This window comes from Leptosomus discolor, chromosome 3 (genome assembly GCF_034619465.1).
Source record: "Leptosomus discolor isolate bLepDis1 chromosome 3, bLepDis1.hap2, whole genome shotgun sequence".
Classification (NCBI taxonomy): domain Eukaryota; kingdom Metazoa; phylum Chordata; class Aves; order Leptosomiformes; family Leptosomidae; genus Leptosomus; species Leptosomus discolor.
In genome coordinates, this window is record NC_141393.1 from 18,280,248 (window position 1) to 18,297,800 (window position 17,553).

Below are 17,553 nucleotides of genomic sequence, written 5' to 3' on the forward strand. Positions count from 1 at the left end.
GGATGATACTCATTTCAGATGGAGGGGAGAAACAAAGATGGGAAAATTATACTTGTGCTGTGAGATACCACAGTAATTCAGATGGAAACATTCCTCCTCTGAAATGAAGCACGGGACAGCTGCCTCCCCATTTAGGAATGCACAACCCCAAAATTGGACTGCCAGCTCACGCTACCACTGCCTGCCTTCTCCTGCCTCCTGCAATAAATAGTTAAATAAAAAATAGCTGTTACTGAAACTTCTGCTAAATCCTTGCAGATGCCAAGTGCTGGAAGAAGGAAGATACTTGGTTGTGCAGTGAAACTCTTATTTACTGGAACCTTTTTTCTGTGAAAGATGTGCACCTTTATGCTGAATAACGGGGTTTAGTAGCTCTAAGAGGCCATACAAGTAGCTATTGGATCTGTTTTTCCTTCGGAAACCAAAACTGCACGGCTCACCGTCGGGCCTCGCTCCCGGAGCGCACTGGACGCTCCGGCCCCGATGCCCCGGCAGCACGGCGGACCAGGCCAGGGGGTGGCACGGGCACTCGGACCCCGGCCGAGGCCGAGCGCGGCGCCGGCAGCCCTTTCGGAGGGGGCTGCCCAGGGGCGGCACAAACCGCGCCCCTGCGGGCCCCTGGGGTGCCCCTCGCTGCCACCCGGGACCACTGACATCTAAACGCGGGCACAGTATTTCCCGGAATTTTAATGCGGACAGCCGAGCCCGCAGTTTGTCCCTTCCCAGGGCAGCCGCTTTCGGGGCTCACGGGCACGGCTCGGCTTCCCCCGGCGAGCAGGCCCGCGGCCCTCCGCCCAGTATCGGCTCCGGGAGGGACCAGAGGACGCCCCCCGCCGTGCCAGCGGTGGGCAGAGCCGCAGGGGAGAGCGGCGAGGGCTGCGCAAACACCCGCCCCGCACCAAGCCCGGCCGGGGCCACGCTGGCACAGCCCTCCGCCAGCCGGGCCAGCCCGAACAGGGCGCGCTGTCTCTTTAAGGCGGCGGCGCGGCCCTGGCTGCCCCCTGCTGGCGGCGGTGCGGCGGCGGGCGGGCGCCGTGCCCGCGGCGCGGGGCGGGCGCGGGCGGCGGGCGAGGCCCCTCGGTGCGAGCGGAGCCGCGGCGCGGCGGGTGTGTCCTGCCGTCGCTCGCCCACCCACTCGCCCGCCCCTGTGCTGTGGGCCGGGAGCGGGGAGAGGAGGGGACGAGCCGGAGGAGGAGGAGGAGGAAGTGGAGGCGGCTGCGAATAGCGGGCAAATGGGGAGCTGAGCGGCGGCAGCAGCACCGCGGCCGCGCAGCAGCAGGAGCAGCAGCAGGCAGGCACGCACGGAGGCGAGCTCGGCGGCGGGGTCCGTGCGGGCGGAGGCGGCCCGGGAGAGGGGCGGCGGGGCGCTGCGGCGGGTGCCGCTCGGTGGGCAGCAGCGGCATGCCCTCTTGGCTGGCCGCTCTGGCGCTGGCAGCGGGCGGGCTGGCGGGGGTAGCAGCTTCCCCGCCGGCGGAGGCACCCGCGCTGCCCGCCTCCGTGCGCTGCCCGCCGGTGCGGGGCAAGGCCTGCCGGGGGCTGCTCGCTGCCGGCGGCGGAGGCTGCGCCCGGCTCGGTTCAGCGGCGCAGAGCGGGCGGGTGGGGGGTAGCGCCGGCGTCCTCCGCGGGGAACCGACTGATTTTCCTTTCTCTTCTTTTCATAAAGCCGCTGCTCCGCAGGCGCCGAGTGCGAGCGGTAGCCGGGCTGCCCCTGCCGCCCCGGGCTGATCCCCCTCCTCGCGGGGCGGCCGCCGCCTCTCCGGGCCGGCACCATGCAGACCTTCCTGAAGGGGAAGAGGGTGGGCTACTGGCTGAGCGAGAAGAAAATCAGGAAGCTGAATTTCCAGGCCTTCGCCGAGCTGTGCCGGTAAGGAGGCGGCCCGCGCCGCGCCGCGGGGAGCGCCGGGGCGGCGGCCGAGGGGCGCGGCGGCGGCCCCGGGATGGGGCTGGGGCCGGGGTCGGGGCCGGGCCGCTCCGGGCTGGGCCGTGGCCTACGCCGGCTCCCGGGCATTTTGTGCTGGGTGCGTGATTGCCTTCAAGCCGGCTCTGCCCGCCAGGACCGGGGGGAGGCAGGGCCGGCCGGTGCCCTCCGGGCGCCCCGCTCTGTGCCCGCGGGGCCGCGGCTAAGGGCTGCTGCCTCCCGCTCACCTGGGCGGCTGCCGCTCGGTCCGGGGCGGTGCGCGGCGCCTCTGTGCCTGTGAGGGCCCGGCACAGCCCTGGTTTAGTGCCTGGGTAAATTTCTGCCCAACACTTCCCGAGAAGTCGCTAGTAGTCCCGGTGAAATAGTCTTATTTGGGATCTCGGTGAACCTTGCTAAGATTTGGAGCTGAAGCGAAGTTATTATTAATACCTTGCTAGTAGGAAGAGTCAAATGACTGGGAATAACTTTCCTTCGTGTCGTGCGAACCCACATAAAATTAGGGTATGTGAACCCTTGAGTGAGCTTGTATTCACCTGAGACATGAATGAGATGTCTGAAGGTGGTATAACTGCATCTGGTTTCTGCACTCCCAGAGGTAAAGGTTACTTTGATAAGCTGTAATTAGACTTCATCTGAATAGCTTAGAGGATAATATATGCAGGTTATTACACAATTTTATTATTTAATTGGAAGCATAAACTCCATGTGGGTCCAAGGTCTTGTGACACATGCGTTATAGCTTCTGATATTGAATAACAGCTTTTTCTTGCTTCTTTCATTCTAATAGTAAGTTTATAACAAGTGTATGAGATCAGTTTTGATAACAGAAAATACTCTAGATAACCTGTGCTCTGGTTTCTGTGAAGTCTGTTCAAACTTCGCAGAATGTATTTTACAAGACTTCATATACACCTTATTAAAGCATGTTGTGCTAAAAACACCAGTCCCTGTGAAATTTCTGTTGGCAGCATTTGTTCCTTTCTGTAAAGATGAAGGAGGCAGAAGAAACAGAAACCTGTTTTGAGAAAGTGACAGAAGCTTTTACATAGTATAGAAAAGGCCACAGGTTCTGGTTTAATGTTTTGGTATTTTTTTTTTCAAATTCCATGTGATTCTCCAAACAAAATACTTCTGGATGAATAATGCTAAGTTTTGACCTTGCCTAAGAGATTTTCAGCTAGTTTTTGTGATGCTCAAAAATGTACTTTAACTTCTAATAAGTGTAAGAAAAATGTCATTTTTAGGGCCTTGAGGTTTGGTATAGGCAGATTTTCATGCCCAGAAACTAAGGGGAATCTCAGGAAACACATAAGAAGCTTTTTGTAGTAATTTGCCTTTCATTCTTGGTATTATGTGCTGTACATTCTTATGTTCAGGAATCTCTAAAATTAACTTTCTGCCCTCCACTGTCCTTGTTTGTCTTTTTGACTAGGTTCTACTTCAGAAATGCCTTACACTTGTGTTACGTAACATGAGTCTACGATGTCTTTGTGTACTGTACAAATTTATTAATAGTTTTAGGTCCTCGCGGTGCTGTGAAAAGTGACCCCAAAGTGTCTCTGTCTTTACACTTCACTAATTTCTTGGTGAAAATTAGGCTATCTCATTCTGTACGGGCTAAGCTCACTTTGAATAGCATTTGCAGACATTGGATAGATATGTCTGTTCAGTCATGCTTTGATGTTTTTTAAAAGCGTTTAATATTAGCCTTTCTGCAGAAGTGGAGTTAAGTGTTTGGTTTAAAGATCAGCACAGTCACTGGAGCAGGTTGCGCTGGTGTCTTGGATGCTCTCTTTTTTACTTCCCGGTAACTTCCATTGACACCAGTGGGAGGTCGCATTCGTTTAGGCAAAGATTTCAAGTATATTATGCATAATATCTACTTGATTACTTGGGTGCTTGTAAGTTTTTTGTTGTGTTTTTTTTTTTTTTTTCTGTAGAAAATGTCGTTCCAAGCTCAACATACATCTTAACAGATATACTGTGTATGGTAGGAAGTAAGGCAAGCGTACTCATTCCTGTACAGTGATTCATAGAGTGGACTATGTGTCTGTCTGTCTACTCTATGTACTTTATGGTGACTGTTACTTGGAATTTATTTGCCTGTTGCCTAGGGATATACTTTCTGGATGACTACAAAGTTCAGTTTTGTTTTACGAGTTTGCAATGAAGCAGGTATATAATCCGGGGAAGTAAGAGAAGCCTCCTAGTGAACTCCTGAATTATGCTGGGTTTAAATCAGCGGTATTGTTAAGATGAGAAGAATCTTAATTTCTCTGCAGTCTGCCAGTGCAGCCACTTCTAGAGCAAAGCACTGGTGTCCTAAAGGGATCACGGACAGACGTTTCAAAATCTGTCCGAACCATCCTCTGAGAGAGAGTTCCAGTGCTGAACTGCTTTCTTAAGAGTGGTTCTAAGTTTTGTCTCCAGCAGCAGTCCTGAGCCAAATTGTTGTTACATTGACCTAGCTGCAATGAGTCGTGAGTGTGAGTGGACCAGCAGTTAAGGTGCTGCTTTGGGGCATAGACAGGTCTGCTTTCAGGTTTCTGCTCCACAAGGACTGGGCAGGAACCTTAAATCCTTTCCTCCTGTTTGTATCCATCTTTAAAGTGCAACGTAGGCTGCTGGGTTTCAGTAGGTTTCCCTGTTAAACTTTGGTGTCTGCGTTCTTCAGGTTTGTTACTGGAGAACTTACAGGCACCTGCCGCCTTTACCTAAATTTTCACTTGGTTATGTAAAGTTCTGGTAACACGTGTGACTGGCACAGCAGCTGTACTGCCTGAACACAATGTCTTGGGGCTTTTGCCTAAGCTTTATATCCACGAGGTGATCTTCCTTGTATCAAAGGCCTTTAGAGCTTGCCTGTGCTTTTGGTCCTCACTGTGATACAATAGATAGGCTCTACGAAGAATACAGTTCAGGTAGGACCTAAGAGCCTTGGCCGTGCCTTCCAGCTGTAGCCAAGGAGATGAAAGCAGTGCCTGTGGTGATCTCTACTTCCACACTTGCAGCCCAGACCAGTGGTTCCCAAATTGTTGGTTACAGCCCACTGCAGCCATTAATACTTCTACATCTCTTTCAGGCCTTTGGGTGATGTGATGAGCAAAAAGGCAGTGTGGTTTCACAGGCCTCTTGCAGAGGATCAGTGGTCACTGGATAGTACCTTGAGAGCTGTCATCCTGGATGACAGAGCACTTGGCCTGGCAAATGGGAAGCCCAGTTTCCAGCCTGGAAGAAAGACCAAGGGAGACAACCTGAAGATGGGCCAGGCTTCTTCTGATCCTCTGGCAGAATCTGCCACTGTGTATAGAGAGAAACGTGAGCTCCCTCCCCAGTGCCAGGATAGCCATCCTCCTGTAGCACCATGGCAGGGGCATTCTTTCAGGATGACATGCGTTCTCAGTTCTGGTCTCCACTTCCCACGACGATTTTTGGTTCCACCCAGCAACTCCTTTCTACATAAGCTGTCAGTGGAGTGAGACTTTTATGTTCCTTTCTGTGCATCGGTACAGTTTCAGTGGGAAGAAGAGAGTCTCTGTCTTAGCCTTGCCGATACGAGGACATTTCTATTTGAATTGTGGTGTGGGATTGAGCTCTTCTGTGTGGAACAGCGCATTTGGTACAGGTTTCTTTTCTTAGTGAATTTATTGGTCAGGAGGCAATTTAAGAAGCTACTACTGCCCAGTTGTTCTGTGCTTTTGAGTGAAGCTGCTAGGAGGCCATGCTTTGTGTTGAACTTGGCATTATCTGCATGTTAGCATATACGCTGCGGCTGCAGTTCCCTGAGTAGGGCCCCTTAATGGGACTGCAGTCTGCAAATGTCTGGTTTGTGCATGTCAAGTAGGCTTGTCTGTGAGCCTTTATGTTCAGCTCCATCAAGGTGATGGCACAGTCTGAGAGCTTTAGGTAGCTGGCTGTTGGCAAAATATAGAGTATCTATAGCCTGCTGAAGAGTAAGACAAGGCTTCTAGGGACTCTTAACTGAGAATTTAGGAGCCTGTGGTGTGAGCATGTTGTTATGACATTGTCATGTGTCCCTGCCACTGCTGAAGGAAGAGTTCTCCCTTCCTCTAGCTGCTTGGTCTCATCCTCTGTCTCAAGCTGAGTTTAGTGATTATGCAATTGGCAAAGGCTCTCAGTCCAATCAGTTCCCAGCTCATGACATTGACCTTGGAATGGTTGTCACCGTGCAGGTGCACAAGCACTAATACAAGGTTAGGGAAATGGAAATGCCCCTGCCGTTACAGAGATGATAGAGCTGTGGTGTGAATTGCAGATGGTGGTAAAAGCTCTTATCCTTTTGTAAAATAAGTATAGATATACTGCCAGGTCTCTCTGGACGTTGTGCATAAAAAGACTCCTGTTCATGCCATGTGAGGAGTGGTGGTGGTAGTACAGAAAAATGCATATATCTGTTCAGAAAATGGGGTGGTCTGTGTTTGGCACCAGTTCAGATTAGTGAGGTGCAGCAATTTACAAATGTCTGTTCGCCCCATAAAAGCCTCCATTTCCTTGGGGGTAATTCTGCATGTCATCTGTTAATATAGTCCCTTCTGGGAGCCACGGAGATTCAAGGCAGTAAGGTTATGGCAATGTGAATAAGTTACAGTGGTAAGAGATGAAGTGAAATATGCTTCAACCAAGAGGAGATAATTCAAAGTCACCCCATTCTGAATGGTATTAGATCAGTTATTTTGGGCAAAAGCATTCACATGTGCAACTCATAAGTTTGCATGGTAATGTGGTAGCTTTTTTGTGTAGCTATATACATAATGAGTCAGAATTTCCCCTCTATAGCGTATAGAAAATGAATAGCAAAGGAATTGAAGAGTTGCCTGAAGATGTAATCCATGTCATGATAAATCCTGCAATTTGACAGACAGAAGAACTGTGTTTGTATGTCCTAATGTCCAGATTATTTGTGGTCAGATTTTATTGTGCTGTGTTTTTTTCATGAAAGCAGGGTAGGCATCTGAGAGGAAAAAGTTCTCAGGAAACTATAGAAATTCTGACAAAATCAGATTCTGTCCACAAAAGAAAATGGAAGTGAGGTAATTGAGAATGCCTTCTAGTAAAGCCCAGTTGTATTTATTTTTAGTGAGCAAGCCGAATTGTTGTCTTCCCTCCTTGGGAGATCACCCATGACAAAGTGATAGCATTCACTGATGCACAGGAAGCTAAGGCTTCTTGCTCTGGTTTGGATTCCCAGGTGCTACCCACGGCTGAAGGCTGTTCTGAAACTTGAGACCATGTTCTTGAATTGCTGCCTGCATCAGTTCAGTAGGTCTTAGTTTTATGCAAGGAGGTGTGCTTTTCTTTGGATATGTAGCTCCTGTTAGAGCTACATCACATGGGCTGAAGGCCATTTGGGTATGGCAAGTCACTGTGGTGGGCTGGTTTGTTTTTTGTTGGGTGGTTTTTTTTGGTTTTGGTTTTGTTTTTGATTGAGTTATGATGAAGCTATTTTGATGCTGATATCAGATCGATGTGGTGAACATAGCAACCAATGATTTTTCTCCTACTAAAATACTAGTATGCCCAATTTCAATTTATGTGTGACTTGAACTTGTTAGTTTTTTTTCTTTCTTTGAGCTAAATTGATTCTTCAACTTCTGCCCATTTCATTTCTGTGACAGAGAGTAAAGCCTTCTTTTGGCATGTATGAGAAGCTACTCTGTTTAGTAAATCTGCCATAAAATGGTAAACACTGTTGTCAGTGCTGTAGATCTGTATGGCTCTCTTTGTCTTTTCTAAACTTTATTTGTGGTCTCCTGCGTGCCATGGGCTGCGCACAAGAACCTAAACATGAGTTTTTAGATAGATTTAAGAATAATGCTGGTTTGAGGGTATCAAGTTAATCTGTTTCTTTATATAGCAGGCCATGAAGTATATTGCATATTTTTTCCGGGAAGAACTCGAGGGATTTTCTTTAACCCCAATTCCCCACAAAAAGACCCTAAATACATTTTTGTTAAATGCCTGGCTTGTGCCGGTTAGCTTTTACAGCCTTAAAAGCCATAAAAATAAAACGTACGTGTGTCGATCAATAGCTCCCATTGTTGCTTGTGTTAGTCTGAAATACTATATCGTGAGAAGTAGCTGGGGGCTGGATGGGTGGGTAAGTTTCTTTGACATCAGCTCTAACAAAGACTTACAACTAGCCTAATGGTAGGAATCATACTAAGCCATGAAAAAGTGTTGAAGGTAGTAGCAAAAACCCCGTGTATTTTTTGGAGGGAAACTTCACTCTATTTTTGGGTTCCTGCTCCTTTGACCCGTAGTCTGTAGACAAGACTTTGCCTCCCAGAAAAGCTGGATGTATGTGCGTTTTCTTAATCTCTGAGGGCACTTTTTGGTGGACATCCTTCTCGCAAAAAGCTTACTGTGTTATGCTTGCAGAACCGTTTCATGGGAACACAGAGTGCAACCGCTCAGCAACAGAAGTGACTGCAACCATCACCCTTTCATAGCAACTTTGTTTTGTGATCTAGCAATCATCTACTTCAGGTTCAGGAAGCTTGTGTCCTTCTTATGGTACATCCCTTTACCACAACCTGTTTGAACTGATAAGCAGCAAGCAACAATAATGAGCTTGGTCAGGTGGCAGCTCTTCAGAGAAAGACCTGCATTCTTTTGCAGACCGCAGGCTGAATACAAATTGACAGTGTTGCTAAAAAAAAAAAGTGAATGTCGTCTTGGGGTGTATAAGTTGGAACAGAGCCTGTGAGGCATGTGAAGTAATACCTCCATTCTGCACAGCACTGATAAGGCTGCTGCTGCAGTAGCCTCACCTACTGCTTTTGGTTTGGGGCATGGTATTTCAAGGAAAAGGCAGATCAGCTGGAAAGTGCCCAAAAGAAAGCAGTGAGAAGCATTGGAGGTCTTGAAAATACGCTATATTGTACTGTGTACATAAAGAAGAGGAGGCTAGAGATGGATCTTGAGACACCTGTAAAAAGTAGGGAAAAAAAGAAAACAACATCACCACACTCCCCCCAAAGTCTATTCCCCAGTTCCATTGTAGGTAGAACAAAAAGTGGTGGGCTTCAATTGTGCCAAGAAGGAGGGATGATAGGTAAGTGGAAGAGATACTGTGAATGTCTAGATAGCCAGTGGAATTTGTTGCTTGAGTCTTTTAAGACCAGCTTGGACAAACATGCTGTGAATGACATGGGCCTGTGGTCCTGTTTCGAAACAGAGATGTTGACTTGTCCTGAGGTCACCACTGTCCCTGGTTTAATCGAAACTGTAATAGTGCAGAAGGTGCCTGAGAAACATTTCTTTGTGTACATTGAGTACCAATTCAGGAGTTGTGGCTTGGGAAGTCTAGGTGCACAGTCTAAATGTATAGGCTCAGCCTGAGGGGCTGTCAGAGATGACAGAAAGTGTTTGCTCTGCCTTAATGTACTGGACCTGGGAAGCACTGATGGACAGTGTATCTCCTGGTACTGTCCAGATAGCATGCTGTTCATCTCAACAGTTGACATTTTTTGATCAGTTGACATTCTTGAACATGTTCCTCGGAAACAAGGAAGCAGAGCATGGGAACACACTAAAGTAAGTGTGTTAATAGATAAAATAAGCACCTGTGTTGGGCACATGTGTGCCATAGTGCTGTGGAACAAACCTTCTTCTGTCTGGTTGAATTCTTTTTCTCATTTTTGAGTTCAGTGTTCAGGCCTCAGAACAACAGTTTGTTTTCTACTGATGGAATTTAACTGTCCTTAGAAGGAGTTATGCCCTTTATATGATCAAGGAGGAAACTGCTGATACTTCCATACTGTCCAAATACTACACATATACTAGTTGGTATTGTCTCTCTGCAGAGAAAAATCCTATTTGGAGGACAACCACATACTTTGGGAATGGCTTTCAAAATGACCAGTTTCACTGGGGGGGGATGTCCTTTAGTTCCAAGTAAAATGTCCTTAGTTGTAGCTCTCTTTCTTCCCAGCTGCAGTGCTTGGGCTATTTTGGCCAGGGTGTGATTGACACTCATATAAATTCTGTCAAATAGTTGCTGTGACTTGGGAACCAAGCAGAAGTCTGCTCGTTCCCACAGCTCAGCTAGTACCTGTGTGGGCAGGAGAGCGTGTGCTCATTGAGATCACTCTGAGGGCTCTCAGGGGTCTGATCTGTAGAGTGGAGAAAGTCATGGTTTTAGATCTAATGGCACTTTTAGGAAAGTAATTGGCGGAGCTGAGCCCAGAACTTGGAAGCAGGTTTTTGTTTGTGTTGAGCTGTTTAATCTTCTCCCCTCAGATGCCAGTTATTGAAGATTTATAATATGTCTCGTTTTGTCACATACTGCCAAGTCATGCTTGCTTGCTTGGAAGAATTTGAAGTTGGTCCTTCTCAAAAAAACAGGCTTATTTTTGCTCTTCATCACACTCCTCACAGGCTTTTCTTCTTCCTTGTCAACAAGCCATCTTCGGTCCTTGCCCTATGTAGTGCATTGGCTCTGCATGTTTGGTCTGGGTCCTGAGGTGTTGCCTCGTGAAACTGAATTCTCAATGGTGCCACTGGCAAAGGAGGAAAAATACTTGAATGAGACATGTCTGTAGCAAAAAAACCAAATACTAAATGTGAAGCTGGGATGCTCCTGGCCATTGTTCGGAAGCCCCATGTTGTCCCATCAGACCACACCACAAATGTGCGTGCACATTTAGGGAGTGTCTCCCTCTTGAAGAGTGCTGATGGGTTAAAATTGGTGCTTTAAGAAACCTGGTTTGAGTTGAATGTATTGGTTGTCAGCAACATAGTTGTCCTTTTCTGAAATTTTGTGTTGTAGAGTGCTGGAGACTTTTTCTACTTTGTGTAATTTTTTTCCCCCGATGTTAGGTGTGGATAAGCACATGTAGTATGTAATGTGTTTCCTTACAGCAGCAGGAAATAGTTCACAGGATTCTTTGAAAACGGGGCCTTTGGCACTGCATGCTGTAGTGCTTAGTAATGACTCTTACTGCCTAACCTTGATAAAGTTATCTGTGTTGGGGCAACTGGTTAATAGCTGATAGAACAAATGATGTCTGGGGTGATTAATGGCGCTGGAAGGAAATGATATAGAGGTCTACTTGTGACATGCCACGCCTGCCCCATCAGCAGCCACAGCGCTGCAGTCCTTTCTCCTTGCCACTCCGAAATTACTTCTGTGATTAAAAGAATTGGTGTAATGACTAGACTTGTTCCTTATCATGTCAGCCTGGTGGAAAGTGTCGTCATTTGTATAGGTGGGCTACAAAACACTGCCTGTTTCAGCAATATGCTATGTTTTAGTGAGTCCAGCAGTGACCGCTTAAACCTGATCGGGTATGTTATTTCTTAAAAATGCGTGCTTCAGTGAGAATCTTGATTATTTCCTTGTGATTAAAAAACAAACCACAGAGATGAATGTAAATACTGATAACAGTTGCTCTTTAGCTCTGTCTGCATGTCATACAGCTGTGAATAGATGCTTCTTTGTTCAGGAATATGCTGTTCCTTTGTATTATAAAAACTTGTCTTGGTTCAGGAGATTTTACGGGCTCAGGATGCAGCCCTCTCTGCCTGCTGTCACTGGAGTCTGGTACCAATGCAGCCAGTATGAGCTCTCCTTGCTGCCATTTGAAGGGTGAGAGGGTAACACGGGGTAATGACGAGGTTACTCCTACCTGAGTTCATCAGTACGTTGTGTTTCATAGCAGAGGCCCTAACTGCTTGGAAGTGTTTTGGTTGACAGGCCAGCTGAAGAGCGTGAGGCCAGCGAAATAGACCTGAACCTGGCCAGCCGGTACCTGAATGATGGTTGTAGCAGATGCTTAGAGAAAGTATGAGGCACAGAGCAAATGTGCTCACCTTCCCCTTGGCCGACCCCCTTGCCTTCTGTCAGTCACTGGTTTACAGGCTCTGGTGGCAGCAGTTGTGTCCATAGTTTGATAGCCACAGATGGATCTGCTCCACATAAACCTTTTAGTGCATTTTTAAAGTCACTTTCATTCCTGGTATCACAGGAACGAAAGGAGGCTATGGGAGCATGTTGACTATTCTCTAGTTTTGCTGTAAAACGTGAGAAAATACAAAGTTGCTTCTGTCGTGTTGTGGGGTTATTTTTTTTTTTTTTTTGTAACCTATAAAGGAATAGGCATTACTTACTTCTAAGTGTATGTATACATGTTCATTTTACTAAAACACCATGGCTCTTGACCAATTAAAAACAAAATCATTTCAGTCAAGATGTTGTAAGAAGTTCAGAAATCAAAAGTTCTTGCCCAAAGAGACTTCCCTGCTAAAAACAAAAAAGGTTGCAAAAGAGGGAGGAGGAACTAAAAGCTGCATACAGCTTAGGAGCTATCTTCTAACTTCATCTAATGCATGCTAATCTGTGACTTAAAACCAGTGGTGGAGGGTTTTGTGGAACTTAAAAATCCCTTGTCATTGAAGAGAGGAGAGTGTCCAGACCCGCATTTGCTACCTGATGGGGTTAAGTGGTAACATAGCAGGGGAGCACTCTCCACAAGTGAAGTACAATATTAGTACTGCAATAGTAACAGAACCCCTGTCTCTGTAGCATTTATGCCAAACGTACAATTAATTTTCGGATAAAATCTGAAAAATTCAGATAAAACCCGTCTTTTGGCTGATACTGAGAGCGTTGAATTTTTCTGGTCTTTCTCTTGGTTTTCAGTTAACGTTACCTTTCTGTAGTTTCAAGTATGGCTTTAAGAGTCGCTTCAACTCGGCATTCTTTCACACTGTTGTCTAAAATAGATTTTCTTTGCCAGTCAGTCTTTAAGCACAGACTTGCACACGCTCAGACCAGCCTCACGGTTTTAGTCACAGGTGCATGCCAATAACATGTCAACTCATGATGTTTCCGTCACGTGTGGCTTTAACATCAATGTCCTGTGAGGTAGTCTGTAACCACATTATCAGACTCTACAAGGCTCCCTGGTGATAGAGCTGTGTGCGAAGCTCAGCATTCAGATGCACTTGCTAGTTGGAGGGGTGGGAAGAGGAGGGTAGAGGGACCTTGTTCTGAGGTTGCCTGTGGTGCTGCTTTTGTTTTGCCTACAGAGAGGGAGCTTAATTCACTGGAGCTGTCAATCTGGTAGTTTTAAAGCACTGGAAGAAAATTCCTGTAAAAGTGTCTGTAAGTGTATGTGAGGGAGGAAAGGCAAAAAGAAACTATGCAAGTCTACTACGTGGGTGAAAGGCTGATGGTGAAAAAAATAGTACTTGTAATTGGTGACCTGCACCCTGTATCTGGCAGAAAAGGGGAACGCATAAGAATAAAAGGGGAGAAGCATTGTTGCCGGCACATTGGGTTTGGAGCACCATGTGCTGTGCAAAGAGTATGTGATAATAAAATTGAGCAGCACGCTGTCACTCACTAGAAGTTTTCTTTTGCAAAACTCTCACCTCTCAAAGCTGGTTTATTCTATGGAGAGAAAATGGTTTGTGCTATGCCTTTAGTTGTTCCTGATTGCATGGACTGCAAGTGGGATCTGGGGCTGTAGGAGGAAAAGTGATCTATCTGCAGGTGGACAAGCGCTGGATGGGGTTATATTTTGACTTTGGGGCTTCACATTTTGGTGTAACCTTTCCTTCTGTCTGAAGGAATAGATCAAAGTCCAGGGACTCTATCCAGGCTGGAGTGAATTTTGAAGGGCTGGATTTTTTTTGACCTTTTTAGAACCAAAATTTTAGCATGCTTTGAGGAATAGAAAGTACAGGCTTGCTGCTAGGTAGCGTGTTGAAGATCTATTTTCTTTTTCTTTCTCTTTCTGATGCTATTTTAGGCCCTCAGTTCTCAGCATGTGGGAGAATTTTTGCTTTGAATTTTGTTTTATTCACAATTCAGTAGACTGAAAAATTTTTGGTCATAGACATGGCCAAGTTTAAACTGTTTTTGTCTGGGGCTAACTTTGTTCCAAGAACTCTCTAGCTAGGTTCCCTTCTGATTCCTTTGTTAGTGCAATGTGATCGTAGCTTTATCTTTATGTATGCTATAGGGCATTGATCTTTATCACTTTTCTTGCTTGATAGTGATGGATTGCCTATTTTCAAATAGCATTGCACCTCAAGGTAGAGTTTTCTTGCGGATCAGAACTTGCTTTTTTTTCAGTAAAAGCAGTGGATCTCACTGTTGTCTGGTCTAAATGTAATTTAAAACATTTTAAATGCTGTCTTTTCCTTAAACTATATAACAGGTTATCACTGGTTCTGAGTATTGTAACCAAACCACGTGGATCTTTAGCATATAAGCTCCTGTCTCTCTGAGAACGCACTGGAAAGTACAGGAGACTTTACTTGATAGATGCTGGTCAGCTGCTGTGCTTTAAATGTGAACCTTCCTGAGACTGGTGGGATGTAAGCGCTCATTGGAGTCAACTAGGAATCTGACATTTGGAACCCAAAAAGATGCTGGAAGGAGCCAGAAGGAGAAAGGCATAGGGCCGTTGGGGTGTTTTGTCAGTTTTCTCTAAGTGAAATAACTCAGGTGCATAGTACAGAATTGTGGTTACAGCAGGCTGTCGCTTCCGTGTGTACTGTGCCAACCACCAGCTTTTCTAATAAAACTTTTTTCTCATTTTTGTGCTACTGTGTTAAGCAGTTTCCTGATCAGTGTAGTGCTGCATCTTGGCTCACAATAGGTATTGTTTGGGTGGGGGTTGGCACAATGTTTTTGTGCTATGATAGGGTCTCTCATTTGTTGTGAATAATCTATTAAAATGTAATGCTTAATCCTATTCGGTTTTGGCAGGTTTTCCTCTAGTAGTATTGCAGTGGTAATGAAACAGCGTAGCTCTGATTGCAAGAGATCACTGAAGAAAAACCAGTATGTTGGGATGTTTCTTTGGTGTCTTTGGCTATAGAACGGAGAGAACGGCCACGCTGGAGACAGAGTAGGTTGGACCTTCAGTCTGATGTGCTGTGGCTGTTCATGTGTTAACAAATAATTTCTACAATTTTCCCTTGTTCCTAGTTTCTCCTGTTTGCCATTGTGAAAAAGGTCTGTAGAACCAGACAGGAGAGCTTTTTTTCAACAGGAAAATGTATTTCTGAAACCACAGAACACAGGTAGAGCGTTTACTACAGCTAATGCGTGGGTTTTTTTAAGTTACTTTTCTTTGTCAGCTTTGGTACCAGTGTTTCCTCCCTGCCCCCTACCCCAAATTATGCTAACTGCAATTAGGAGACCTTAATTAAAATGCTTCGTTCGTAGCTTGGGCAAAGAATTTGGAAACAAAGTCATTTATTCTAAGGCAGCTTTACCACAGATTTCTTCTGGGGCAAAGCTGTTTCCTGATGTGTAAGATCAAGATCTCTAAATCTGTTGTTCTGTAGATTAATTAGATGGGGGTCAAGTTCTTTGTACTAGTGTTTATTCTTAAAATAGTAATCCTTGCATATGAATTAGACTGAGATTCTCAAAAGCTCTTACTTGTTAAGGTGCTGAGTTTTCTTGGCCTTGGTGAGAGCTGAGTGTATTTGTAGAGTTTGGCCTAATCCAGCTCCCTCTGAAGCTGTTGGAATTCTCTGTAGTTGGATTCCTTGGGAACTGGATATACCTGATGTTCAGATTTGATATTTTTTTTATTTTTTTTTTTTTAAATGGAACGCCTGAGAGGTATGGAAAGTGAATTTGTTCGCAGTGGCATGAGTTCGGTGGCAAACCTGGGATCAACACTTGGACTTCTTTTGCTGGTTTGTTCTTGCTTTGCTGCACCATAACTACTGAGAGCAAGCACTTAAAAGATATAATGGCTTGATAACAATGGTTGATGGCCAAGAATCAAAAGCATGGTAGGTGGTAATTAAAACATGCAACCACGATGCCATTGAAAGTACTCTGAATGCCTGCTTGGCCCAGGAAGTATCCGGTAGTGTAATTTGAAATGTTTTTGTGGGACCAAGTATAGTATTTGAGTTTCCTGTTACTTGTTAGGACTGCTGCCACCTTTTCTTATGTTGACTGATATGTGGGTGTGAAAGCTCCTTGTGAGAACAGATTTTTAGCACGCTTGCTGTTACTGGTTGTGAAACCTGAAACGCAAAATGTTTGTTTCTGGAAAATGCATGTGGTCCATGTAAAATCTCTCTGTTCACTCTCCCATTAAGTTCAAGTAGATTTCTTGTTGTTTGGGCCTAATCCAGGCGGAATGGAGCAGCCTAGCAGTGCTGCTAATACTACGGTAAAGGAAGGCTTGTGCTGGAGAATGTTTTTTGTTAAATATTGTTCAGTCTATAGAACAGTAATGTCTGTGGGTGTGTTTTCAGCAGCCACTGTGGCTTTGAGGGGATGAGTGTTGGAGCCTTCTGTAAGAACAGGGATGAAGATTCTCTTTCAGTAAAGCTTGACCTCCTTTTGGTGAAACAAAAACTACTAAAGAGTTAACTTTTTTCCTATTCTCTGTATGTCTTTGAATGTGAAAATTCTTTCCCTGGCTTTTTCCCTCCCCTCCAACACTTCAGGAAATTAAATTGTTTATTCAAGATGTCTGATGTCGGTGTTGGATGCCTACACTAGATCAGGAACTCAGAGGCATAACTTCAAGGCCAGTCCTCAAAAAAACCTGAGAGGTGGCTCTTTCCTGCTGTTCTGTAAATGTGTAGTTTGGCTATGAGAGGTTTTTGAAGGACACTGCCCAGACAGCTTTGAAATGTGAGTAAAGTCTTAGGTGTATGCAGATGAGCTGCAAACAATTGAAATGTGTTTAAATCTTGATGTCTTCTATGCATTCGCTAGGGTGGGGATTGTACAAGGATTTTCCAAATAAAGGACCACTCTGTGATCCAAGAGAGAGACTAGAGAAAAGTCTCTTGAATCAGGCATAGGCCTGGCAGCCAAAATGGAGTTGTCTTTTGGCTCTATAGTAGGCTTCATTGTAACTTTAGCAAATCCATGAATTTCCCAATATAATACTTTTACTACCTGTCAAATGCAGAAATAATACAAACCCATCAGAATTGTTGTGTGGCTGAACTGACTGCAAGTTGCTCACAGATCCTTTCTCAAAGGAGAGCCAGAGTATTTATTATTTATCTTGCTATTTGTCAGCAGCTCTTAATTCACATTATCTATTCCAAAGCATGGTTCAAAATTAAAAATTCAAGTTGTTAAAATTTGTCTGCTCCTCATTTCCTCATTGGTGATTTCTGTAAAAGAAATATCGTTGAACCCAGTTGTTGAGGACCCCAACATGTTTTAATAATTTTAGCTCTCCCTCAACTGCTGTTCTCTCTCAGGCTTATTTAACTAGTAAATATTTTCAGTATATCATATACAGAGTAAGTGATTACTCAGCCTTTGCCAAGCTAAGATTTCATTTTCATAGAATCATTACGTTGGAATAGACCTTCGAGATCATCAAGTCCAACTGTTGACCTAATACCACCATGCCCACTAAACCATGTCCTGAAGTGCCATATCTACATGTTTTTTTAATACTTCCGGGGATGGTGACTCCACCACTCCCCCAGGCAGCCTGTTCCAATGTTTGACCACTCTTTTGATAAAGAAGTTTTTCCTAATGTCCAATATAAACCTCCCCTGGCGCAACTTGAGGCCATTTCCTCATGTCCTATTGCTTGTTACTTGGGAGAAGAGACCGACCCCCACCTCAATACAACCTCCTTTGAGGTAGCTGTAGGAG

At 45.4% G+C, this 17,553-nt stretch overlaps 1 protein-coding gene across 2 annotated transcripts in view; it reads left to right on the plus strand.

The window, feature by feature from the left end:
- The first annotated feature begins 1,725 nt into the window (after positions 1 to 1,725).
- ITPK1 (inositol-tetrakisphosphate 1-kinase) overlaps positions 1,726 to 17,553 on the plus strand; it is a 158,565-nt gene continuing 142,737 nt past the window's right edge. For both annotated transcript variants that reach the window (XM_086463609.1, XM_086463610.1), the window contains exon 1: positions 1,726 to 1,864. In XM_086463609.1, coding sequence (XP_086319735.1) covers positions 1,770 to 1,864 — 95 coding nt within the window. In that variant the 5' untranslated portion in view covers positions 1,726 to 1,769. The remainder of the gene's footprint in view (positions 1,865 to 17,553) is intronic.